The sequence below is a fragment of the Gossypium hirsutum genome, chromosome A13, assembly GCF_007990345.1.
Source record: "Gossypium hirsutum isolate 1008001.06 chromosome A13, Gossypium_hirsutum_v2.1, whole genome shotgun sequence".
In the NCBI taxonomy this organism is placed as follows: Eukaryota; Viridiplantae; Streptophyta; class Magnoliopsida; order Malvales; family Malvaceae; genus Gossypium; species Gossypium hirsutum.
In genome coordinates this window covers 22,706,891-22,734,099 of record NC_053436.1, presented here as the reverse complement: position 1 = coordinate 22,734,099, position 27,209 = coordinate 22,706,891, and the positions used below count along the sequence as shown (strand labels likewise).

The 27,209-nt window shown below is 34.1% G+C and overlaps 4 protein-coding genes and 1 pseudogene across 7 annotated transcripts in view; 2 read left to right on the top strand and 3 right to left on the bottom strand.

The window, feature by feature from the left end:
• Positions 1-4,070: 4,070 nt before the first annotated feature.
• On the bottom strand, positions 4,071-5,820 carry LOC107893682 (mitochondrial uncoupling protein 3). Of its 3 annotated transcripts, none has more exons than XM_016818741.2 (2): positions 5,431-5,820; positions 4,071-4,997 (listed from the first exon to the last, which is right to left on the bottom strand). In XM_016818741.2, exons 1-2 carry the CDS (start codon positions 5,818-5,820, stop codon positions 4,992-4,994), a joined length of 396 nt encoding a protein of 131 aa, XP_016674230.1. In that variant the 3' UTR covers positions 4,071-4,991. The 3 variants fall into 3 exon arrangements, with proteins under 3 accessions (XP_016674230.1, XP_016674231.1, XP_016674229.1); XM_016818742.2 differs by having other exon boundaries at positions 4,071-4,991; XM_016818740.2 differs by having other exon boundaries at positions 4,071-4,983.
• Positions 5,821-6,433: 613 nt separating this feature from the next.
• LOC107893681 (anaphase-promoting complex subunit 2) lies at positions 6,434-12,729 on the top strand. Of its 2 annotated transcripts, none has more exons than XM_016818737.2 (16): positions 6,434-6,858; positions 6,938-7,250; positions 7,358-7,647; positions 7,875-7,946; positions 8,175-8,419; positions 8,739-9,155; positions 9,266-9,467; positions 9,570-9,684; positions 9,782-9,864; positions 10,630-10,749; positions 10,875-10,963; positions 11,038-11,119; positions 11,573-11,764; positions 11,844-11,912; positions 11,996-12,175; positions 12,319-12,729. In XM_016818737.2, the coding sequence occupies exons 1-15, from the start codon at positions 6,625-6,627 to the stop codon at positions 12,116-12,118; spliced, it is 2,646 nt and encodes an 881-aa protein (XP_016674226.1). In that variant the 5' UTR covers positions 6,434-6,624; the 3' UTR covers positions 12,119-12,175; positions 12,319-12,729. The 2 variants fall into 2 exon arrangements, with proteins under 2 accessions (XP_016674226.1, XP_016674227.1); XM_016818738.2 differs by having other exon boundaries at positions 6,466-6,858; positions 9,788-9,864.
• Positions 12,730-13,300: 571 nt separating this feature from the next.
• Positions 13,301-15,072, top strand: LOC107893680 (methyltransferase FGSG_00040-like; annotated as a pseudogene).
• A 174-nt stretch (positions 15,073-15,246) lies between these two features.
• Positions 15,247-15,693, bottom strand: LOC107894521 (agglutinin-like). Its single transcript, XM_016819785.1, has one exon. The coding sequence runs from the start codon at positions 15,691-15,693 to the stop codon at positions 15,247-15,249; it is 447 nt and encodes a 148-aa protein (XP_016675274.1).
• Positions 15,694-15,742: 49 nt separating this feature from the next.
• The window catches only part of LOC107894520 (abrin-a), a 44,019-nt gene continuing 32,552 nt past the window's right edge, over positions 15,743-27,209 (bottom strand). Inside the window, exon 3 of the mRNA XM_016819784.1 lies at positions 15,743-16,972. Coding sequence (XP_016675273.1) covers positions 15,743-16,972 — 1,230 coding nt within the window. The remainder of the gene's footprint in view (positions 16,973-27,209) is intronic.

Here is a 27,209-nt window from a genome sequence, read left to right as displayed (position 1 = left end):
TGTCTTCGTGAACAACAGTCACTAAATCATTTATAACTGGAGCTACGAAACTCCAAATCAAGTGCCGTTAATTTTACCTGAAAATAGACTCATATATCTTCTATCCATAAAATGTTCAAAATTTTTGGTTTAGCCAATCAATACCAGATTTTTCTTAAAGTTTCGCATGTTTCACTGTTTGACTAATCTGACCACTCTTCATTACGAATCAAATTTCTCATTGTACAGAATTCAAAATATGTTCTCGTTTATTTCATTTGAAAGTAGACTCATTAAGCTTTAATTACATAATTTATTCAGCTTCGAACTCATCTCCCACAATTTATGGTGATTTTCCAAATTCAAGTTACTGCTGCTGTCCCAAGCAGATTTATTACCAAATCACTCTTTCACACATAAGTTGCATGCATGTTTTTTTTAAACATGTATATCACCAATCAATCATCACATATCTATGATTTTACTCAAGTATAATCTCCATTTCATCATTTTAAAGCACAACATATTAGCCGATTTTTCCCCTTAGCATCTAAGCACATGCATGCTCATTTGTTTGGCTCAACTTCACATATCTTCCATTTTTCATCAAAAGAACATGAAACAACAACCATTTCCTTCATTTGAATTCATGACCAAATGCTCACAACACAACCAAAAACCAAAATATGCTTCAAGAGTTAAGGTAGAATCAAAAAGAACTCATGAACATCAAGATAGAAGCAAACTACCATGAACTTACCTTCAATTTTCTTCCCCAAGTGACCGAACATTCAAGAGCTTTCTCCTCTCCTTTCTCTTCTCTAACTTTAGGCTATGATGAACAAAGAAGGACAAAACTTTGTTCTTTTCACCCCTTTTTTTTTTAATAAAATTTCATATTTCATCCATTTAATTCTTTAATATAAAAGACATGAAATTCCCATCATGGAACATTTACCTAACCCATTATCATGGAACATTTACCTAACTCATTATCATTATCATGGAACATTTACCTAACCCATTATCACGGAACATTTATCTAACCCATTATCAATTTGTATCAATTTGTACCATAAATTATGGATATCAAGTGCACATTTTGTCTACAACAACATGATGGCCGGCCACTTCATGTAAAATGGGGGGTTTGTCATGCAAATCCTCCTATTTTGCACTCCTATTTATTTGGCCACTTCAATTTAGCCTATAGCATTTTCAAACATTTTCACATAGGTCCTATTTCATAATTTCACCCCATTTTTCTTATGGAACAAAAATTAACTAAAATTGCCGGGTTCTATCTTAAGCTTGGGCCTTCTAGAGGCCCACTAACATAATTAAACCTATGCCAACATTCACAGAATTCCCGAAAATTGGGGCGTTACATGAGAAGACAAGAAAACTGAAGGAGAAGCAGAAGAGAATGGAAAATAAAGGAAAAAAAGGGAAAGTTAAAAGATTATAAAAAATTAAATTGCTCAAAACGAAAAAATATAGGGACCAATTGTATAATTTAATCTAAAATTTTCCCTGCTACGTCAACTTATTGTTACACAATTAACGGAAATTAACGGCTCAGTGACTAAATTGTAATATTTCAAATATAAGTGACTAAAATATAATCTGAGACAAACAAAAGTGACAATTTTAATAGTTTACCCTAAAATCAAATTATAATTAAATTCTATTTGACTCCAAGTAAAATTAAGTATTATAAATCTATATATAATCCAATTAAAAGTAAGTATAAAATATTTAATATATATCTGCATAAAGTTGTTTAAAAATAAATAAATAAGAGAGGCAAAAAACGAAAATATAATTATAATAGATGAATTTTTATTAAAAATAAAATTACATATATTAACTTTAAAAATACATTATATTTAAGATATTTTTATATTAGAATATAATGAAAATTTACAATTTAATATAATAATAAATTAAAATAGTTTTATAAATAATTAAAATAATAAAAAATTATTGAATAGAAAAAAAATGAAGATAACAAAAACATATTTAATTAAAATTTTTTTTTCATTTAAAACTCATTCAAAAGATAAACCTATTCTAGTGTATTTTCATGAGTGAGAAGGAAATTTTTTTAATCTAATAATTAAGCTACAAAATTTTTCTGTCTTCACTCAATTTCATCTTAGTGAATTTTTTAAATAATAATTATTGGGAGGAATTTTTTATATTCGTGTAAAATTTAGAGTGGTTTTACATACTTTTATAATTTTTTATACGATTAATGTTTTAATAATTTCAACAATTGAATTTATAAGATATTTGTACTTATTATGCATATAAATTTTTGAACCGGTCCAATATCTCTATTATATCGATTTAAAACATTGTCTATATTAATATATATTTAACAGTTGAATTTTTTTCATAAAATGAATAGTTAAAAAGTTTTAATTTATGTCAAACTTAATATGCATGATCTATATGAATTGAGCATGAAATATTACAGTTAGAGTGTTAAAATATTAATTGTGTAAAAAATTATAAAAAAATGTAAAATGACTCAAGTTTTACATCGATGTAATTGGATTCCTTCTATAATTAATTTAATATTTTTAAACATAAATTATAATTATAAGCAATAAATCTCACCTAAAATTTTTTAAGGATTTATTGTTGATTGAGACTTATTAAGCTAAATGCTTATATAAATGCCTAACCTGTTCAGAGTTACTTAAATAAGGGTCACTTGTTTCAAAACATTCAAATAAGGGCTTAATATTTTTGAATCTTAGTTGGGCATTTGTACAGCATACCCAGATACATTTGTGGTGTTGAAAAAGCTAGTATTTTTTAATGATGAAATGTATTTATTTAAACTAGATGGAATTTGTATAAGTTAAATAAAATTATTTTTAATTAAAAAAGGGAAATTGTATTTTATTTGAGTCTAAAACCCGATTTTGGAAGAAACCTTAATCTACCCAAAAATTGTCCAGAATCCAAATTTCTCAAAAGTAGTCTTAGATTATCCACTTGCCTTTGCATCTGGAAGCATTCATTAGTGAATTTTACAACAATTTGTCCCTTAGCCCAGTCTCTGGAACCTTAAAGTAAGAGGAGCAAAATTGGTGAAATTGGGCACTTGCTTCACAATGGCATTCACGCCTTTGTGTTTTGGTAAGCCGTGGATAAAGCCCACATTTGGATCGCTCACCAACAAGACAAGAAGAAAGAGAGATTGGGGGAGAAAAGTGGAGATCAGGAGAATGAGGGAAGAATTTCATCATAAAGTGAAGCACCAGAACTGTCTCATGTAAATCCTACTCTCTTTTTTTTTTTGGGGGGGGATTTGTAATTGAAGACCATAATATTAGCTTTGTTGAGTTGAATAACCCATGATATTTCATGGACAAATTGTTTCCTTTTGCTTAATAAATTGCCATTATTATCTATTGTGGAATTTTTTGTTGGTTTCAAAGAAAACCACATCGACATCATCTTCATGTAGGTTTCTAAATCTTTTGATTTTGAGTTTTGCATTTGATTTTTGTTTGTTCATCTTAAGTTTTTCAAGTTTCAAAATTTTCAAAAATTATTCTACAATTTTGAGTTAGCATAAAGGTAAGGAAATCTTTTAGTATCTTTTTTTACTTTCAAATTCTCTTTAGAGTTGAACGATGAAACTTCGAAAATTCTTTTAGAGCTGATGAATGAATATGGGATTTTATATTAGCTTTTAAGTATCTATATCTGTGTATGCTAAATTTGGTTTATGTATAATTTGTATTTTTTTTTCAGATTTGGGTAATCTATGTGACAAACCCTTATTTCAACAAAATTGAGAACATTAGATCCTTATTTGAAGGTTTTGAAACGTGATAATCCTTATTCAAGCAACCTTGAAAAGTTTAGGCCTATTTAGCCGAAGATCTAATTCTTATCGTCTTATTGCTCTAGTGATGTAGTGTTTGGCAGTAGAATTGAATAAAAAAAATTAATATAAAACTAACTCATATCATCATATGTATATATGTTATACATAAAATAATAGACCTGCATTTCATACTTCTCAGCATAAACATTATACTTAAAGAGGATTGATTAGCTTATACAGATGTAAAATTAGTTTTTTTCTTATATGATCTTACAGTTTCATGTAAAGTTTTGAATCAATTCATCGAAAATACTATTTTTATTCGTCCTACATACCGTACTTACAAACTTGAACAGGCCACAACATGCACAAGAAGCACAAATTTACCGATCTCGCATTTACCGCCAAGGGACTGCAAATCACAACAAGCTTAACCTTATATGGGAAAAATGCCATAAAAAAACACTACATAGGAAGCAGAGCATCAAAGCAGAACATCTTCTGCCCAATGCTGGCATTCAAGTTATTGCCCCTGGAACAAGAAACCGGTAATAACATCTGAAACTATCCAGTAAGTATGTTGGCATCTGAAGCCTGATCGGGTCCATTAGTCAGAAGGAAGAAAGCCCCGAAATTTGTCGGAACTTCTCGTAAGATACCCAGAAAAAGAATTGCCAAGGACCAAGCCTTGCCCATGTAGTAAAGAAACCTTTCCACAATGCTGTTAAACCTTCGATTTTCACCGTCTTCACCAAACAATCATATGAGCTCTTGTACATAACATTCCCTGCCTTACTAGCCGCTTGATTCATCATTCTTGTCTTCACAACATCAGCCGGACAACTCAGCATTGTAGCAGAGAGACCTGACATGATCGATGCCAATGTGTGTGCATAGATGTTATCATCAGATATCTGATTATTTATAACAAAACGTTTTGCATGATCATAACAGGCTAGTTCACCCATGTTCACTAAGAACGCCCTCTGAACATTTGGCAAAACCCCTTTCCAAAGACCTCCAAGACCTTCCATGGCTACAATTTTGTTAAAAGCATCAAACGGTCCTTTGTATCAAGGTTGAAGACCGTTGTTTATCAAACGGCCATCCGCTTGCATCCTCACCTTAACAAGGTCAGCTGGACTTGCCACAAACTGTACTACTAATACTATTACATTCCAAATCAATACTTACAATAATCAATCTTGTCAAAAATGTAAGTGCATAAGCAATAGCTGGATTGCTAACACTGTTAATTGCTATAAAATAAATTTTTCTCAAAAAGCAACATAAACATTATGCTGAAATATAATTTTTTTACCGGTTGAACATAATGGACTGAATTTTCAAGTGACCATAACGGTGAGATCAAATATCACAAAAAATTTTCATGTCATCGACTTATTATAAGCCGTGGGATTAAATCTAAAATTTCAGCAAAACAGAGCTACTGGAACCTTTTGCATATTTAGGAAAAAGTAAAAATCCCAATTCAATCATACAGTATTTTAAGAAAAATTAATAATCCCAATTCATTTTTTTGGCAATTTCAAGAAAGCAAATTAATCTCCATGATTTTGACTCAGTATTTGAAGGCAAACCTGAGCAATAGCGCCGGAAATGCCACCTACAAGCGCTTTAGAAGACAGAGAAAGAGAGCCATCGGCGCTCACCAAATTCCTTAAATTCTCGTAACCGACGATCCGAATGGGAGTGTAGAACAGATGCCTAATAATAGCCGGGGAGAGACCTTTATACAGCCCTGAAGCGCCTTGGTCACGGACGATACCGGCTGCGACACGGAACGAATTGGTGGGACGGCGCGTGGAGGAGGAGAGAGGTTGAGACTCGCCGTGAAGCTGGAGCCTTGTCTTGGTTAAGTCTATGGGAAAGGTGGAAGTTTCCGCCACCATAGCCGATAGTGACGTCAACAAGATCTTAATTCCGGTTCGGGTTCTGGTTTCTTTATGTCCATGGACATTTGCCTTCATATGATCTTTGAGACTTTGAGAGAGACCCAAGCTAAGCTAGCTTTGAGCAGCGCGTCCAAGAGAAACAAATAAGTTGAAAAATGTTATTCTGGTTTTAGTCCCTCTATCATAATAAAATTTAGATTTCATCCTTAATTTTAATTTGACCTAATCTCACGTCCTTCTATAATCTTTTTAGTATGTCTAAATTAATTACTGCCGATAAAAAAATGTCCCAAATTTGAATGTTATTTGAACAATGACATATTTTACCATTAAGTTTTGAGAGAATTTAAATTAATTTTAAAAAAATTTAGGTTTTAATTAAAATTTTTAACAAATTAAAGGCTTAATTAGAATTTTTAAATTTTCTGAAAAATCTAATTAAATTTTAAAAAATTTGAGGGTTAATAGAAGTTCTAAAATTTTTAAAGAGGCCTAATCCAAAATTTTAAAACTTTAAGAGGTCTAATGAAAATTTCTAAAAATCATGAGGAATAATTAAAATTTTCAAAAATTTTAGGAATCCAGGTACTAATCCGACTTCACAACTTGACCATAAGAAAGTTGTTAGAAAAAAATAACGTCATAGAGGAACTAAAATTAAAAATAGACCAAAACATGGCTTTCGAAATAAGTGAAACGACACATGTCATGCGTCGTTTTGGTGGAAATGTAGCAAAAGCGATTCATGGCAGTGGCGGTAAAGAAGAAATCTAAAAAATGGAACTAAAAGAATTCCACAGTTCAATTCTAAGCTGAAGTATTGAGGCCTAAGTTAGGGTTTTTCAAAGCAAGGAGAGGATTTGTGTTATTTTCTTGTCAATGGAGTCATTAACTTCTACTCCAGTGTGCAATCTAGGGATTTTGACGAGTCTCCACAACGACTCCGTCCAAGAAATCCTCCAAAGCTACGACGGTTTCTGCACCGCCGCTAATTCTCTCCTCAAAAGCTCCGGCGATCTCTCCCTCGAACATGACTTCGTTTCTCATGTTCACACTCTCTGCAAACTCGGCCTCCATATTCTCTCTCGGGACTACTTCCTTAGATTACTAGAGGTAATAATCGGTTAAGCCATTGCAGTCTCTTTCGAAATTAAATTTTCTTGATTTCATCTCTTTTTTTTTTTAATTATAGGAAGCGTTTGAGAAAAATGGGGCGTCGAGATTTTGGCGCCATTTTGAGGATTATAACAAAATTGAAGAAGAATTAGAGAAGATTGATGAGGATGAGATTCAAAGAGTGCTTTGTAATGCTTTGGAGGAGATTTGTTTAGAAAAAGAAAATCAAGAGAAATGCTTGTTAATGTTAGTTCATGCATTACAGTCCTATACGGATAATTTGACTGATGGAAAGCCCGACTTTGATGTGGGAAAAGTCGATCTTTTCTCAAAGTATCAATTAATTGTTTCCTCCATACTTATGGCCAACCTACCTCGACATTTTCCCGGTATGAAATTATTAGCTTTTTATTGAAAAAAAGGTCAGTTCTTTTGTTGTGCATAACTGGGGTTTTATTATTTGAGTATTAGCTGATAATTTCATTGATGTTGTTAGAGGTGCTTCACTTTTATTTTAAGGGAAGGCTTGAGGAGTTAAGTACCATAATGGATGGAGAATTAAATGAGGAAAATGAGCATCGAGATAGAGATGAGATGGATTTGGATGAAAAGAACAAGTATAGAACTGGTGAAATGGACATTGATGAGTGCTATTCCCAAGACAAGTTTTCAGAGAACAGTAAGTTGGTGAGGAACATTGGGAAGGTTGTTCGTGATCTTAGAAATCTTGGTTTCACATCAATGACTGAAGATGCCTATGCTTCTGCTATTTTCATGCTTCTGAAGGTGGGCTTGTTATTTATCATAAAATATGTATGCTCACCTTATCTAATTGAACTCAACATAGTTATCTGATCTTTTTCTATTCAATTCTGTATTGGACTTTGTGCTTTTTGTTTTCTTTAATGATTCTCCTTTAGAAAATATTACCTCTAGCTTACATTGCTTATCATGTTTTTAGGCTTAATAAATTTACCTTATTTTAGCAACATTCTTTCCTTGTTTGCATACAGGCTAAAGTACATAATCTGGCGGGTGATGATTACCGGAGTTCTGTTTTGGCTTCCATTAAGGGTTGGATACAGGTTGGTTTTGGTGTTTGTAAATCCGTCACATTTTTCCTTTTCATTGAAAGCAACTTTAAGAAATCAATTCATGGATGTCTTGCTAATCTTGCTGTTAATTTTGGTAAAATATTAAAGTATCTCTTTCCAGGTTTCATGTTATTTCAGGTTTTGTTAACTTGCTGTTATTTTTCCCTATGGTTAAGTTACTTGAGAGCTTGTTCCTTACATTTGGAGAATATTGTACAGGTCGTTCCTCTGCAATTCTTGAACGCATTGCTTGCTTATCTTGGTGATTCTATTAGTTTTGACCAACATTCATCAGGTATCAAATCACCTCTGGCTTCACAACCATCTTCATGCTATTCTGGAACAAATACTCCATCAGAAGGACTCATTAGATGGAAATTGCGGCTAGAGTATTTTGCTTATGAAACATTGCAAGATTTAAGGATAGCCAAACTATTTGAGATTATTGTGGACTACCCTGAGAGGTAACTCTTTTCCCATTCAAAAATTTCTTTATTCCTGCAGCTCTCTCTCTCTCTCTCTCTCTCTCTCCTTTTTAGGTGAACCTCTGTGAGTTTGAAGAATTCTCTTTCCAAGAAAGTTATCGTCCCTCGGCCTTTCTCCTCTCTCCTCTCTCTGAATTTGGGCAAAAGAAGACAGATGGGACTTAATTATATTCTGTAGTACTGCTTTTTTATTTTTGTTTGTGTGCGCATGTGTTCATTGCTTGAATGGAAGTTGGTGGTGCAATAGAAACTATTCATGGAAATTCCTCATCATTTAAATTCTTTCTGACTACTACAGTTCTCCTGCAATTGAAGACTTAAAACAGTGTCTTGAATATACTGGACAGCATTCTAAGCTGGTTGAATCCTTTATTTCTGCACTAAGATACCGCTTACTTACTGCGGGTGCCTCAACCAATGACATATTGCATCAATATGTTTCAACAATCAAAGCACTCAGGACCATAGATCCAGCTGGTGTTTTTCTTGAAGCTGTTGGTGAACCAATAAGGGACTACTTGAGGGGAAGAAAAGACACCATAAAGTGCATTGTGACCATGCTTACAGATGGCAGTAGTGGTAATCCAAATGGATCTGGAAACAGTGGGGATAGCCTTCTTGAGGAATTAAATAGAGATGAAGAAAATCAAGAAAATGTTGCAATTGATGATGATTTTAATACGGATGACAAACAGGCTTGGATTGATGCACAACGGTATGTGTACTGCTATAGCTGTTATTGACAATGGTAGTTTACATGTATATAAACTACACAATCAAAATTGTCATATTGACCTGCATCTCTGTGAGTTATTTCTTGCTCAGCTGGGAGCCCGACCCTGTTGAGGCTGACCCTTTAAAAGGTAGCCGAAATAGAAGGAAGGTTGACATACTTGGAATGATTGTCGGCATAATTGGTTCGAAGGATCAACTTGTTAATGAATATCGTGTTATGCTTGCTGAAAAACTTCTGAACAAGTCAGATTATGATATTGACTCAGAGATACGGACTTTAGAACTCCTCAAGGTATGCTGCCTCTATTTTGTTATTAGACTCATTCTGTTCTTTTTTCCTCCCTTAAGTATCTCTTCTGAAACTTGCTCGTTTGTATATTATTGTTTTTTACAGATACATTTTGGAGAGAGTAGCATGCAGAAGTGTGAAATCATGCTTAATGATTTGATTGATTCCAAGAGGACAAATACCAACATTAAAGCAACCATTAGCAACACATCTCAAATAGGTATTCCCTGGTTTTGTATAACTTTTATATATGGATAGCTGGATCTAATTCTACCTTCTTCTAACCTAATCTGTTTAACATTTGGTGGAACTCCAAGATCCAGTGGCAGCAGAGACTGGGATTTCTTTGGATAATCTTGATGCTACAATCATATCTTCAAATTTCTGGCCTCCAATCCAGGCATGCGTTTCACTGATACTGTTTCTTTTCTATGTTAAATTATTAAAATTTACCTTCTTCGTTGTTGTTAATGATAGGCAGGCAAAACATCTCAAAATAGCATTTTAGATATTCTTTTTCCCCATTCCTCTTTCTCCTTTTGGCTTTAAGTTTATTATTTACCAAAGCCAAAGTGGCTTTTTGGCAAAGAAATTATTTGATCAAAGGAAGGGCTAATACATGATAGTTAGGGATCCATTTGATTGATGCTTTTTCTATTGGTCCCATATATTCAAATTCAATTCAAATTTATTTTATTTTCACTTTCTATTGAGAAAAGCAAAATGTGTAAAGAAGAGCCACCAATCAAACAGAGCTGAGGGAATCAATTATACCAAAAGAAATTGAGAGAATTGAATAACTTCAATATATTTTCTTAACATGTAATTTATCATGCCACCTTTAGTTTCATATTTTTCTCTCCTCTTTTTCATTTCACTTTTGATTTTCATATGGACCACGTCTATGAAGAGTTCATAAATTGACAATCTACCTGAAAGGGGAAATAAATGATTTTGTATAAAATATGCAAGAGAAACTTGTTCAGGACAGTGTTTGTCTAAAGAAGGCACAGCAGATATAGAATATGTTGGTGTCCAACAAACTTGTAGTTTCCTTGTTGCCCATGCTTATGGTACTGATCGAAATCCTTTCTCTTTTTTTGAAGTAATCTAGTGTTTCTCATTATCGTGGTCACTTTTTCATAAATGTTCTGGAAATTTTCAGGATGAGGCACTTATCATTCCTGAACCTGTTGATCAGCTGCTCTCTGATTATGCAAGAAGGTTTCATCAAATTAAGACTCCTCGAAAGCTAATTTGGAAGAAAAATCTTGGAACAGTCAAGGTTAGGTCTTTCAAAGTGTAATTTGTGAATGCCAATGAATGCCCTTTTTAGTATCAATTATTCTTATTGCTTTACCAATATGACATAACTAACATTTATGCTTTTAATTAATGAAACTATTGTAGTTGGAGTTGCAATTCGAGGACAAGGTAATGCAATTTACAGTTGCTCCTGTGCATGCAGCAATTATAATGCAATTTCAAGACCAAACGAGGTACTTTCAACAATCACAAACACTTTGCATCTTATTGTTCATATGAAAATGGTATGTTTGTTTTCCACTTTCAGTTGGACCTCTAAGAATCTTGCTGCTGCTACTGGGATCCCTGTTGATGTGCTCAACAGGAGGATAAGCTTTTGGATAAGTAAGGTATGTTTAACTAATTCATGTTCTTCCATATAAAAAAAAAATGTTCCCAGTTCAAAATTATGAAATTTCCTTTTGCCACGTAATAGCTTGAGGCAGCCCCTTGATCTTCAATGTGTTATTCTATTGTAATGCCAAAATGTATTTGCCTCTCAAGATATAAGTAATATGGTAAATTTCCCTCTGCAGTTGTGGTTTGGAACGTTATCGGGAAGTTGATGCAAATCTTCCTTCTCAGTTACTAGCTTTTTAGTTATTAGTTCTCAATTTCGAAGTACATATTCTGCATTGTTTTGATTTGTTGTTGGTACAAATTTCTTGGCATTTTCCCTCGCAAGTAGGAGCTAAAAGTTTCTAGTAGGTAGAAATTTGGCATTTTTTGGTAATCAATACAGGAATGATTGGAAAATGAAGTCCATTAACAAAGTTATTATCCTCACTAAATCTTGTATCCAGGGTGTTCTTACTGAATCACTAGGAACAGATCCTAGCAACCATGTATTTACCCTAGTGGAGGGCATGATTGAAGCTGGCAAAAACAGTGGTATTACTGGAAACTGCGAGGAGCTTCTAGCTGGTGACGAGGAGGCAGAGAGATCTGTGGCTTCTGTTGAGGATCAACTACGTAAAGAAATGACTGTATATGAGGTATGTGATGCATGTGAATAGTTTTCCATATGCCATTTTCCTTGCTGATGCTCTCTAACCAGAATTTAGGTCATTGTAGAAATTCATCTTGGGTATGCTTACAAATTTTGGCAGCATGGCATTAGATCGAATTCATAATACTCTAAAGGTAGGATGTTTTGAGATGCCCCCACACTTAATATTGAATAAAAGTCACATAACTGCTAACGTAAGTCAACATGTTGCTTTCAGATGTTTTGTGTAGCCGACCCTCCATATGATAAATCACTCCAACAGCTTCAGAGCTTCTTATCAGGTCTAGTTTCTGAAGAAAAATTAGAGCTCCGAGATGGAATGTACTTTTTGAAGAAGTAATAATCAGCTGATATAGTAATCGGCCGTCAATTATAAAGCATTTAACAGGTAGCACTGGTAAGGATAATCTGAGAAATTGAAGGGTGCAATCCCCTTTCGGAAATGTATTCAATACTTATGAGATGCTTTCTGGATTTGTATCTTGTTAAACTTGATATATTCTAAAATTGGGCTGTCTTACTTTGCTGTTGGCCTAACAGGTGAACATGAAAATTTCCATAGGATCTTTGTTTCATATTTGCCACGAATGGTTGACACCTTTTCGCTTAATTAGCTAGTATGATTCTGTTAAAGCTGGTCCTTCTCTAGAATCACCATACTTCCGAGTTCTGACAAGATTTATGCAAGTAAAGCTGGATGTAACTTGGGATTCTGCGCAAGATTGGACATGTCTCTATGTTGATGATACTGTCTGGATGGTACTACAGCTACCAGGCTTTCATGGTTGAACTCTCAAGATTGGAACCCTAGCTGAGGGATACAAACTATTGCGTTTTGAGGAATTTTTGAGGCTGAGGCCCATGTTATTACTAGTTCTGTTGACTCCCAAGTTGAAGTAAATTTTGTTATAATGTAAATAAGTCCCCGTATAATGCAAATCTTTTGAGATTTGAATGTTGTTATTGCACATTAACTTTTCATTTTTAATGCAAGTTTACTGCCATAAACTAAGATAATAAAAAGAACTTTCAATAAGCAATCAATTAAACCATAAGACTTATATACTGTGTCAACTTTATACACTGACCTTCCAAGTTTGTATAGTGTGACTTGAAAGATTTAACTAAAATATTTGAATGATTTGAATCCAAATTTAATTTAATAACTTTTTACCCAAAATCATTTAAATAAAATATTTTTAGAAATTTTTAAATTAATTGAGCCTAATTACGTGTCCTAACCCATGTCAATTAACTCATGTTTTAGTCGGTTGCATTGACCAAAAATTTCACTGAAATAAACAAGACTGATGTAGCGGTTGATGTTGTCAAAGAAGAAGATCCATTATAGAAAAGTTCAAAATTAGATAAGAGAATAAAGAAAAAAAAAAGCCCAAAATGACATGACCGTTACATAATTCATTACTCTCAAAATTTAAAACCAGCAAGCAGAAGCAAAAAATAAAAATAAAAATAAAAATAAAAAACCATACACACAAACAAATCAAAAGGGGATATAGCCATGTCCGGCGCTGAAGAGCAAATGCAGCAGCTCAGATCAAAAGCCACTGAGCTTCTCCTCAGAGAAGAATGGCGAGATTCCATTCAACTTTACTCAGAGTTAATCGACCTTTGCCAATCCCAAATTTCAAACACCCATCAACATTCTGACCCTGGTCATCTCCCCAAGCTCCACAAATCCCTCTGTGTTGCCTTCTCTAACCGAGCTGAGGCAAGGTCAAAGCTCCAACATTTCACCCAAGCTCTTAATGATTGCGACCAAGCACTTCAAATCGAAGCTACCCATTTCAGGACATTGATTTGCAAAGGTAAGATCTTGTTTGTTTGAATAGATATTTCAATGCCTTGGACTGCTTCAAAGCAGCCCTCTTTGATCCTCAGGGTAATGGGAATCTCGATATTGTTAATGGGTATTTAGAGAAATGTAAAAAGCTTGAGTTTCAATCTAGGACAGGAAGTTTCGATCTTTCTGATTGGGTCCTTAATGGGTTCCGAGGAAAACCTCTAGAACTTGCTGAATATATCGGTCCAGTGAAGGTTAACAGGTCTGAGATTAGTGGGCGTGGCTTGTTTGCAACAAAGAATATTGATGCTGGGACTTTGGTTTTAGTCACTAAGGCAATTGCAATTGAAAGGGGTATACTGGGTGGTCAAGATTCAGCTGAAAATGCACAGCTTGTTATGTGGAAGAATTTTATAGATAAAGTTAAGGAAGCTGTCACTAGATGTCAAAGAACACAGCTTCTGATTGATATGCTATCCACAGGTGAAAATGAAGCGGGGCTTGAAGTTCCTGATATGAGTATCTTCAGACCTGAGATTGAAGAAAATGGATGTTCAAATGATCAGAAGCTTGATATGGATAAGATATTAAGCATATTGGATGTCAATTCTCTTGTGGAAGAGGCAGTTTCAGCTAAAGTGTTGGGGAAAAACAGTGATTTTTACGGTGTTGGGTTATGGATACTAGTTTCCTTCATCAATCATTCATGCAATCCAAATGCAAGACGTTTGCATGTAGGGGACTATGTTATTGTTCATGCTTCTAGGGATGTCAAGGCTGGTGAAGAGATCACTTGATGCACTTTCTCCATTGGAAAAGCGTGTGGAAATGTCATTGTCATGGGGATTTAACTGCAGATGTGGCCGATGCAAGATCGAGGAAGCTGTTTGTTCCAAGCAAGAGTTGAGGGAGATTGAGATAGGCCTTGAGAAAGGGGTAGATGTAGGTGGTGCAGTTTTTAGGTTGGAGGAAGGTATGAAGAGATGGGCAGTGAGGGGAAAAGGGAAGGGCTACTTGAGGGCCTCGTTTTGGGCTGCGTATGCTGAGGTATATGGTTCAGATAGGTCAATGAAACGGTGGGGCAGGCGGATTCCACCAATGGAGGCTGTTGTGGATAGTGTGGTAGAAGTCATGGGAAGTGATGAGAGACTGTTGAAGGTTGTTGTAGAAGGACTGAAGAAGAGTGGTGGTGTGGTGGAATTTGAGAGAGCAATGAAGTTGGGAAGAGGGTTTTATAGCAAAGTAATCAGAAAACAAGCATTGAGGACCCTTCTTGAGATTGGCATTAATGATAAAGGCTATTAGCTAAATAGCCATAGGAAAAACAATCCTATTGATTTTTTATTTTTATTTATTGTGTGCTTATTGCCTTGCTACCATTGATGTTACAATGATTGAGCACCCTCAAGGTTGATGTAACTGACAAATCTTGTTGCAATAAACTAGACCGTTTATCAGGTCAGGATTAGCAAACTTCAATGTTCTTGTAATCGAGATGCATCCACATAGTACTAATTGCTTGAAATGTTATGTTAGATTAGAATAGACTAGTTATTGAAGAAGATAAAAAGTGTCTATTAGCAAATGGTGTTGGGTACATGATCATCCCAGCATTTATTCATTCAATACATGGAAAGACACCAGCATATGCTTTTTTTTTGTTTTCATGGTTGCACCTGAAACCAAATCTGGCTAAATTGTTGATTGCTATAATGATTGACCGAGACCTCAAGAAGGGTTGCAGTAGGATCATGCACATCCATTACCATCTCAGTCATCTTATGCAAAATGGTTCCATCATTTCGAAATACCCATCGTTCCTCAACAAATCCATCACACGTAGCCACGTTGACCAACCCACTATAATCGTTTGCATACTTGAGGCACCCGTTTCTATTCTTTTGGGGCCTGATGGTCCCATCTGGATATATCGCCCATTGTTGTTTAGCATCGTTGCTCACGCAGTCTTCCAGCCACACCCGACTTCCACTTGCTAGCAAGCACATGCCTTTGTAACCGACAATGGTGGTCACTGCTGGCTTTGTATTGTTGCTGGCATAGAAAGTTTGCCTAGAAGCGTCAAACTTATGATCCACAACCAAATTAATCATACCTGAGCTATCTCTACTACCCGTCAAACTAGCCCAGATCTGGGATTTCTTATTGTTCCATCACTGCGATTTCCCATTTGGTGGCATCAGGAACAGCCGTGTCGCAATCATAGATCATCACATAATTTTGGGAGCTGTATCCATAAGTGGTTAAGCATTTTCCGCCAGATCGAATTGTGTTATCATTTGATGTCAATGTCCACAATTGATTGGCTTGGTTCTGTCCACATTCCCATAAGATTACTTTGTTTCCATCGTGGTAGATCCCCTCGTATACATCAACGCAGAAACCATTTTGTCCAGTAATATGTGAGGTTGGTGCTAACACTTTTTCACAAGTGTCACTGTTATCTACCAAGCCACTGGATCTCAAAGAAGAAGTTGAGGTTGACATACGCAAAAACTGCAAATTAGGTCTTGGGTTACATTCCATTGGCATTAATGCAATGATGAAAATAACTTGCCTCAGGGTGCTTAAAACCAATTCTTGAGCATCATATACTAAACGAACTGCGCTTGCGAAGATTCCATCTGTTGCAGATTGAATGGCGGAGGAAATGTCCTCCCAGCTGGTTTCGTACTCCGTCATTAAGCCATCTGGATTAAACGTTCCATAAGTGCCATCCGCGTGAGGCTCTGCAACTGCAAGTATTTGTTGCTGGATGTTTCTCATTCGCGCAGCTTCGGAAACCATCTGGATGCAAACTACGAGGGCTCTTGCGATAGGGGCACGGTTATTATTAGGGTTGATGCAATTCAGGTTATCAATATGTTGGCGTAGTTCATTCATTCCCAGAGGGATTTCCCTTCCGTCACCTACTCCCGCAGCACCCTCAAGTGCCCCATATCTGCCTGTAAAGGGTAGGCCACTACTGCCTGGGAACAAAGCATTACGTACATCGTTTGGGACATCGCTAAAGAAATAGGAGCCCGCACTTGCATGATAACCCAAGATATACACATTACTGACATTCAAGGCTAATGTGACAGTTTGGTAACCATTTGAGAGCTCTACCAGAACATATTGCCGAGGATCAGTAGGCTGTGCAGATCGGGGAGGCAATATCGGTATGTCTCCGCTTCTATCTGCACGCTCTGTCAATGCATTGTACAGATCCTTCATAAACATCAGATAAGAGTTCCTGGTGGCTCTTTCAGTGGTGAATCTCACTGTGTAAATCTTGAGCTTGTGCTCATTTTCTGTTACAGCAATGCAACACGATGGTTCAACTATGGATATCCAATAAGCCCATGATACAATCAACACAGCAATCCACACCTTCATTTTTGAAAGCGAAAATCTTTATGGAAGTAGACAGATTTTGGGAAAATAGAGAGAGTTGTGCAATGCTCATAACAATTACTGTCAGCAAGAAGACAATTTTCTCAAAGGCATGGAAAAAAAAGCAAAATTGAGAACCCCATAAATTATTTTAATCATTTGTTGGCCAAAAAGATATTTTTATTTTAATCATTTTGATCTTATTGTGAAATTTTTGTTGCTACTAATTGTGGGCGAGGTTATTTCGGCAGCAAGCTAAATGACTCATTTACCCATCTAATTCAACGATATTGCTATTTATTGAACCGTGTCGGTTTCTGATTCGAGAAGAGATTTGGATTTAATTTTTTTAATGAAAAAAGAATAATTAATTTATTACAAAAGATATAGGATGGTTGTGTTTTTGCGTGTATGACTTGACGGAGTCGTCGAGGAGGACCGAAGGAGAAGACCCAACACGTGACTAAAAAAATATAGAAAATTATGAGGTCTAATCTTGATTTTAGTCTTATTCTGAAATTCGTGATTTGATTCCATCCTTCTATTTTTATATTATCATTAAAATGTCCAATTAATAGTAGCTCTAATTATTGATGTTAAGTTCAAACTTGAAAATTTTATTCTTACTTGTTCACATAATTAATGCTCAATGATATATTGATATCTTCTTTAGTCATTCCATGTAATTTTTAAAAAATTTAAATCGCCATTTTAAAGATAGAAGGCTAATGATTTTATTGATTTAAATTTATTAACAACATTATAAAGTATATTTGAAAATCTACTATCTGTCAAAGGATTTTTTACCTTTTCTAGCTTCTTCTCTTAATTTTTTTAAAAAAATATAATCTTATAAAATGTCATAAACCAATATATTTAGCCTTAAATTTACAAAGTCTGCTGAAATGGCACGTTTTCATTTGTCCTTTATGTGGCATGATTCTGGTCTTTGAATTTGATTATGATTCTTCTATCATGTTTGCTTTTGGGTTTCTTTATTGGCGTGCTAAGTAGAGTTGATCGGTGGGGAGATTTAAGGTTTTTTGGTTCCAGTGGAGAAGGATTTGGCAGGGCTTAGTATTAACGAAGGAGAGGAGGAGGCTTGGCAATTTCACAATGGATTCGAGATGCAACCAAAATTGTTTGATTTATATTTAGCGGAGTGTTTCCTAATGACTAGTGTGGTCCATTTTCTAGCAATGTAAAACACCATGGCTAATCTTTGGCACCCCTGGGTGGTGTATAGATCTTGGATCTGGGCGAAAAGAGGTATTTGTTTAGGTTTTACAATAGGGTGGACATTAATAGGGTGGTAAAGGGTACACCATGGACGTTTAATAATCATTTGTTGGTATTTCATCGGCTTGAAAATAATGAAGATCCAATGTAAATACCATTGATCTTTTATTGGTTTTGGGTCCAAATTCATGATCTCCCTCTAGGATTTTTTTCGAAACGGTGGCAAAACAGTTTGGTAATTTTATAGGGATATTTGAGGTGTATGATTCAAAGTAGATCTCTTTGAGTTTTAAATAGTGCTTACGAATTAAAGGATTGAAGAGCGACTTTTATTGAAACATAGAAAGAAAATTCAAATCTTGCTATCTAGTTTTATCAATGTGAGATTTCAGTACGAAAAACTCATGTTATTTTGCTTCATTTGTGGACATCTTAGCCATAGAGACAATTTCTATCCAGATTGGTTGAGCAGGGATTTCAAGAAAGAGGAGGTAGGATAGGATATTTCATTGAGGGCGCCGACTAGGAAATTTAGCACCATGACTAGTGTTTGGCTGTGGGAAGATGATGGTACAGAGATTTCGAGAGGCGTGTGGGGGATGAGATCGGGTGAGCGAACATTAAGAGGTAAGATCTTATCAGAAATTAGGAGACCGATTAACCCAATATTGGGGATAAACTTGGAACGAAATTTTCCAATGGAATTAAAGGATCAGACAGGAACTTCAATTGAATCGGGTTAGGATATGATGGTACAAGATCTTGAGGACGACATAATGGAAGGCCTAGATAGTAAAAGAGGCTGAGAACATCTATAATCACCTCCAATGTTTCTAAGTTTATGGATGCAACTAATGTAATTGATGAGCAGAATATGGCTTATCCATAGGATTATAGACGGTCGACAAGGTTTAGGTCAACTAGCAATAATGAAGCTTATAAGTTGGAATGTCTGTGGATTGGGGAGTCCACGAGCTGTTAGAAGGTTTTGAAACAAACTAAAATTGTACTATCCCCATATAGTCTTCATCATGGAAACTAATTGGATTCCCACTAGATGGAAAAAGTTCGTAGGAAGTGTGGTTTTCACTTTGGTATTGATGTACTAGCTGAAGGGATAAAGGGTGCCTTAGTCTGGTGTGGAAAATGGAAGTGTCAGTTAGTTTAAAGAGTTTCTTGAGGTAATGTATTGAAGTTGAGGTTTAGGATGAAAGTGATAGTGGAAAGTGGAGGATGACAAGCTTTTATGGCTCTCTTGAGGCGAGGTTTCGAACAGAGGCTTGGGACATGCTAAAAGGGTTAGGATAATACCAAAATTTACCATGGATGGTCTGTGGGATTTTAATGAGATAATGTACTCTTTTGAGAAAAAAAAGGATTGCCTTGGGATGAAATATGCATGAGGGAGTTTTGGGATACTTTATTAGATTATCAGCTAGAAGATGTCGGGTATGGAAGTCCATGGTTTACGTGGTAGAGGGGTAATTTTGTAGAAAACAATATCAGAGAAAGGTTAGATAGGGGGCTTGCCAATTCGGCTTGGTTGACGAATTTTTCGAAATTTGATTTGCACCATTTATCAAATTTATTTTTGGACCATTTTCCTTTGCTTATAGACACAGATCGAATGGATAGGTGGGGGCATCGCTACATATTTCTACTTGAATCATGGTGGACTTTGTAAGAGACATGTGAATGTAAAATTCGTAGGCTTTGGTTAAATAGTGAGGGTACTATTCTTGATTGGTTAGTCGAATTGTGTTTTGGAATATAGAGATAGGCGGATGGGTTGAGGGAAAGGAAGAAAGGGAGTATAAGAACGCTTAGGAGATGAGTTGTGTATCTAAATTTGGGAGATAAGGAGGAGGAAAACCTTTTGGAATTTTTGGATGCTAAAACATAACTTGGAAATCAATAAGGAGGAGATTTATTGGGAACAAAGGGAAAGGGCGAATTGGTTAAAACAGCGTGGTCAAAACATGAATGTAGCACCCATAACCCGGTCCAATCATCAAACCCGAGTTATGGAATGCTATAGTCATAACTGAAATAGAACACATTCAATTCACATTAATTAAACATAGAATACTTCATAAATGCATAATTATTACTCAAATTAAACAAAAACAATCCAATAATAGTCAATTCAATTTATAATTAACAAATATGTCATTTTCAGATCATATATAGGCTTATGTATGCTTCAGTATCATTTAGAAATTCAACTAGGACTAATTTGAAACAATTTTTAAAATTTCAGTTTAATTACATCTTAAACAAATCCTTCAAATAACCATCCAGATCATAAACAATAAAGTATTATGATATATAGTTAGATTCGAGTATTAATCGAGCTTAAGAAAGCTCTAAAAATAATTCAGAATTAAGCATGGACTAATTTGAAACTTGACATAAAAGTAAGGTAAAAATGTAAAACAGGGGTTACACAACTGTGCGGCAACCTAAGGCTGTGTCAATAATCCTACATCTAAATTACCAGTTACACACGACCATGTCAACCAATCGTGTGACATAAAAAATGATCACTTTTGAAACTTATACAATCCAAACTTTTGAAACTTATACAATCCAACCCTTAAGCATTACTAAGCACATGATTATGTACATAAAATATTGCTAAACATTCAAGAATTCAATCCAAATCATTATACAAAACAACCTAAAGTGCCTAACCAATATGCCATTTTGACACCATCACAAACAGATCATAAATCATTATCAAAACATTCAACAATTATAATACCAACATAATTCTTTCCAATGATTCATTCAAACATTGTATCTCAAAATGAAATGGTACATTTTTGCCATGATAAACATACCAAACCTTACCTTTTAAACAAACATAAGACGTGTCATACAATTATCAATGTTGATTATATACATTTCAAGCCAACAACTAATCTTATATCATATATCTAATAATCAACCATTCATCAAGCATTACCAATTCATAATCTACCATGATTCAAGGATAAGCGCATAATCAGTAACCGAAGTACTAGCTTTCAAGATTGACCAAAAATTAATCACCTATATACATGTCACAAAATTGAGTTTTTAAACAATAAAAAGACTACAAAATCAATACCGGGATAGTGTAAGCTTCTCGACGATCTGCTTGACACATTCCTCAAGTTGGCTATAGGAAAAAAAAGGGAAAAAAAGGGAGTAAACATTACAAATTCTTAGTAAGTTTACAGTTATTAAAACAACAACTAACCTCATTTTATGAATTTATACAACAAGTTATTAAACTTGACAATTTTGTCTAAATTCGACAATCATATATCAACAAGGTGAGTTAATCCCATAACCAATTCATGTAATAATCTGAACATTTAGCATTTCAAATAACTTTAATATCAATGGCATGGAAATAAAAAACTCAATAACATTCACAACATTCCAATTCACAATTACAACTTAAAGTCTCAATGGTACACATATATCAATGTATACAAGCTTTAGTTAATCAATCTAAAGACTATATGGTATCATTTCATTTTGTTGTCAACAATACATCCAATTTCAAAATATAATGACATTCATTATTCCATTTTTATTGTTCAAATTCTGCATCAAATTCATAAATTTGTCACATTTCTATTTTGGCCTCCTGCTTGTATATACGATACATATGAGTGTTCAATACTATCGATGTTCATATATACCATTAATCAACTTTGTATTACCATATCACAATTTTCAATCCAGTTTACATCTCACAAATCAAATATAACATTACTTCTCATTTCTTATCTATTTGCAATCTCAATTATCAAATAACACTTTTCATTTTAGATTTTCAATTTCATGATTTTAAGGACTCTATCATCATGATTTCAATTATACTTATCCCGCTTTTACCATTTATTACCCCTATTAACTCGACTCGGACTTGAGTGGGTACACGAATCCAACCAACACTCTAGTTTGACAACCAATGCCCCATCGGAAAATTTTGAAGTAAATAGTTTGCGCCCAACACTCATTAATAAGTTTGACACCCAGTGTCTTATCGGTATAACCGAAGTAATTTGGCACCCAATGCCTCCCCGACTCGTAGTCGAAGTAACCCAGAACTCTTCCTATACTATGGCATGCCAACTTTATCCAACTCTACTCGAACAGTTAATAAGGTAACCATTTTCAATTTCCATTATAAGCCAATTTATCAATTCCATTATATATGTTCAATAGTAATTTACCAATACCTATCAATATTCTAACATAATTCTTCTTAATACAAAACCAATTGTGCATTTACCTCAATATACAATAATCTCAAATCAAATCAATTTAATCATAACCATAAACAATCGATTAAATTCATATAAACACAATTCAATCAATTATACGCAATTATCAATTCTATTTCATTTCAGACATCAATTCATCATTTTAAGTTTTAACCATCAGATTATAATTTTTTTATGTTTTAGTTCATAACTCACCCATTGTACTAAATTGTGCACAATTCAAACTATTATCAAACAAATACAAATACACAAATTAAATATAAAAAAATTTAAATTCAATTGTACTATGTGAATTTACATAGTCAAAACAACAAACCAACATCTCTCTAAAGACTAAACGACAAATTTTGCCATTTCCCCGATTATCTTCAATTTGGTCCAATTTCTGATCTATTCAATTATTCAATTTAGTTTATCAATTCCAAATATCTTATATCATCCTATTATACATATATATTAGTTTAATTTTGTTATTTGAATGCCCTCAAACTTTTTCATTTTATTCAATTTAGTCCCTAAAATCGAACTTATCATATCTTCCTAATTTGAACTCCAATTTTTAAATCCACTTCAACTATGTCGATATAAAACCTCCTATTACTACAATTTTAAAAAAACTCATACCAATTTCAAGATATTCAAAATTTTGTCCCTAAACTTAAATTAACAAAATTTACTGAACAATTTAATCCTATTTCATTTTTAAGCTTCAAAACCTACCATAAACATTCAAAAAATTCAATTAATATCAATGGTAACTTTAGAAATCTTTAACAATTTTGAAAATGGAGATACGAATTAGCTGGACCTAATTGCAATGATATTAAAAACATAAAAATGACAAGAAACAAACTTAAAATCTTACTAAATTGAGGGCCCAAATGCTTCAAGACCCATTTTTTTCTTTTGCTTAGTAAAGAAGATAAGTAAAAGAAGGAAAGAATGATTGTTCTCTTCTTTAATTTAATATATATCTTTAATTAAAAAATTTAATTAATCATAGTTTATTTAATTAAACATGTTTAACTAATATTAAATTCAATTTACAAAGTTAGTGGATAGCAATTGGATTCCACCGCAGTTTGACATACATAAGAAGGTTCAATTGCTCAATTGATCCTTTGGTTAATTAAAAATTTATAGCAATAGAAATTTTATCACTTTTATGATTTAGTCCTTTTTCATTAATTAACTATCAAATCACTGAAATTTCTAGATCAAACTTCAATCCATTTATACAAAAACTCCATAAATATTATTATTTTGAGCTCGATTTATGAAAACGAGATCTCAATACCTCATTTTCTAAAACCACTGACTTTCGATACACACCACTTGTACCTTGACTAACTAACCAACTAATAAAATCTATCCAATCAAAATTTACCATAATACTATACTTAACTCTTAAATATTAATTACTAATATATATGAACTCACTTTTTAGAATTGTGATACCGAAATCACTATTTCCGAGACCATTGAAAAATGACCTATTACAATGACATTCTTTCATCGGTTTACATCTCAGAGGCGACAGAAAAATAAAATAGAAAGGCTTTTAAGGGAAGATTGAGGATTACAAAGGATAGAATGGAAATAGGTGTGATTGAAAATAATAAATTTTCTAATCTATTCTGTTCATAAGGTTCAGGTGATATGGATCACATTTTGGAGGGGGTGAATTGGTGTATATCAAAGGATTAGAATTGAGTTCTTATAGCGAAATATGAAAGGGAGAAGATTCTAGTTGCACTAAATGATATGGGTCAAACAAAAGCATTGGAACTAGATGGTTTGTCTGCTTTGTTTTACTAAAAATATTTAATAGGGCAGAATGTGGGTTCTTTTTGTCTTAATGTCCTTAATTGAGGTACCTTTTTATCTGAGATTAATCATACTGATATTGTTCTTATCCCAAAAATTGTGAACTTGACATGTTTGACACATTTTCGACCAATCAGTTTATGTTTAGTTTTTTACAAATTATATCAAGGGTAGTGGTAAATCGCTTTCAGCTTATTGCTTGTATATTGTGCAATGCACTGAACTTAGATGTTTGAGGTCAAAAGTGGTAAATCAATTATTCATCATGTCAAAATTATATGTAAATATGAAATGCCTGGCCATGTGCTCCAAATTCAGTACTTGTATCATATTTGCTCAAGAGTCATCTTTTCTATTTTTTTTTTGTGTGTTGCTTGAGGACAAGCAATGACTTAAGTGGGGGAGAGTTTCATCTGCCATAATTTAGTGTAGCAGATTAAACTAATTATCACACTTGAGGTGCTTGAAAACAAGCATTATCATTAGTTTTAATTATGTTTTATTGAGTTTACATAAAATTAATAAAATGTGCAAATTGAGTCTTTTATTGACCTTAGGGGTCAGATGAGTCCTAAGGGTGAGCTAATGAACTTTGTAAGTGTGTAAGAGACCGTTAGAAGGAGTGCTAAATTGATACTAGTCATTATCTCACAACATAAGGAGCAAAATGGAGAAATTTTGATGTTGCTTTCAGTGTCGCGACACAACTTAAGGATGTGGTGACATACCTTTAAAGATATCCCAAGAAGTGTATATTGACTTCTATGTTGCGACACAGGTTCTGATGTGTCATAACATCAACTCTAGATGGGAATTAATACAAGCCAAGGGGCTTTTTGGTCTACACAATCAAACTTAAAGCTCAAGAATGTTAGTTAATCTAGGGTTAAGGATTACGACCACCTAAAATCTATAAATATGCCCACTTGTCACATGTTATGGACACCAATCACTTACCTTAGAATTTTTTCTTTTAATTTCAGTATAGTTTTTCTCTTTTCTTAGGTTTTAGATTTACTTTCAATTTGTTCTTTATTTTATCTCGAAAAATTTGATTTGTAGTGACAATCAAACATTGTGGATTCACTTTAATTCTTAATACAAATCAGGCTTTTTCTGAAACTTTATCATGTTTACTCTTTATATCGATTCTATATTGTTTATGAAAACCATGGGTAATTAATCCTTCTATGGAGGATTAGTGAGTGGATGTATGATTTATTAACTATTTTATAAGGTTACTCAATAGATCAGCTGTTTGGGAAAGGAAGAACCTAAACCCTAGGCTTGACAACCCTAAAAAGTCATCAAGGTGGGAATTAACCCAAAATTAGTAAGGCCTACCCATGAACACCTTCACCCCAAGCCAGTCTGGACTGTGAGGTCAAAAGATAAGTAGTCCTTGTCAACTCGTTATTTTAGTAGAAGATCAAAAGATCCTGCTGGGATAGCGACTAGTTGATTAATAATGAGCCCGAAGTGATAGTTGATGAGGATTACCGAAGTGAGCTAATCACCTACAATCAAATTTAATTAATTATACTTTTCAATCTCTTGTTATTTATTTATTTATTATTATTTTACTATTATAAAGATCTTAAAAATCCCTTTTATTTATGTTTTTGTACTATAACTGATTTAGAGTACTAATTAGATGTTTTAGTGTTTAGGTTAAAATTGATCTAGTATTAGCCTCTCTTGGGTACGATCCTTAGAGTACTCACCTACTCCATTGTAACTATATTACAACTGGACCTGTATACTTGTAGATATTGCCTCATATCTATATCTTTTATTGCAATATTCACACTCTGGACATTAGTACGTCCGGAGGCAGTCACCTTACATTGGCAGATGGACTGCTAGGAATTTAAAAAGCTGAACACGATATTTTCCTCCAGGATAGGTGAACCTCTTAGATTCAACCTGCCTAACTTCCTTTCTACCTTGAAATACTTAAAAGGATTTATTTTTCTACCTCATCGATAGTGGAAAGAAGTCAATAAGGTTGTTAAGGCAAAGAGTTAAATCTCTGCCAGAAAAAGAGACGGAGAGGTAAGTAATGCTAATGAGGTCTCTCGATGTTGTTATAGAAGGAGTCACAATGAGTGGTGTCCTGGAGAGGAATGGGGAGGTTGAGGAAACAGACTCCCTCTGTACTTGAGGCAAATCCTCGTCATATTCTAGACTGACTGGAAATGAATGAGGAATGTATTCCCCCACGATAAATCGTACCCTCCAAAGGAAGAGGGGGTATTATTAGTTTCGCCTAGTCGACCTTTTCCTTGATTCATTCAGAAATCAAAAGTAATAGAGGGAAAACGATTTTCTTGGAATCTTAGGTAATCTATCATATTATAATTGATGGATGTGATCCCATAAATCAAGATTTGTTGTCAAGCTTGAGCCATCAATGAAGGATTTAGCTATTGGACAGGTAAAGAAGGTAATGAATAAATGATTTATTTTATAGATTTGAGCAACGAAAGCAATCGGGGAACTACACCCCATGGACATACATAAATAAGAGAAAGAAAGTAGTGAAAAGAGAGGTGAGAAATATTAGGTAAAATGACCAAATAGAAAGATCGAGGAGTTGGGAGATTCTCCCTTCATGTTTCAGTTTATTTATAACCAAAGGAAAGCGTGGAAACAAATTAAATGCATGCGAAATAATCGTTCAAATATATTAATGTAAGGAAGCCACCTGTGACATTGGGAGTAGGAAGAAATCTTTAAGATTCACAAAACAAGAATATCTACCAACTGTTACCCATTATGGTGTGACTCTTGTGAAAATAGAACTATCCATACATTCGTTCAGTGACAAGTGTTGTCGAATAGGGCTAATAAACCATTATTATTGATGGAGTAGAACTCAGGAT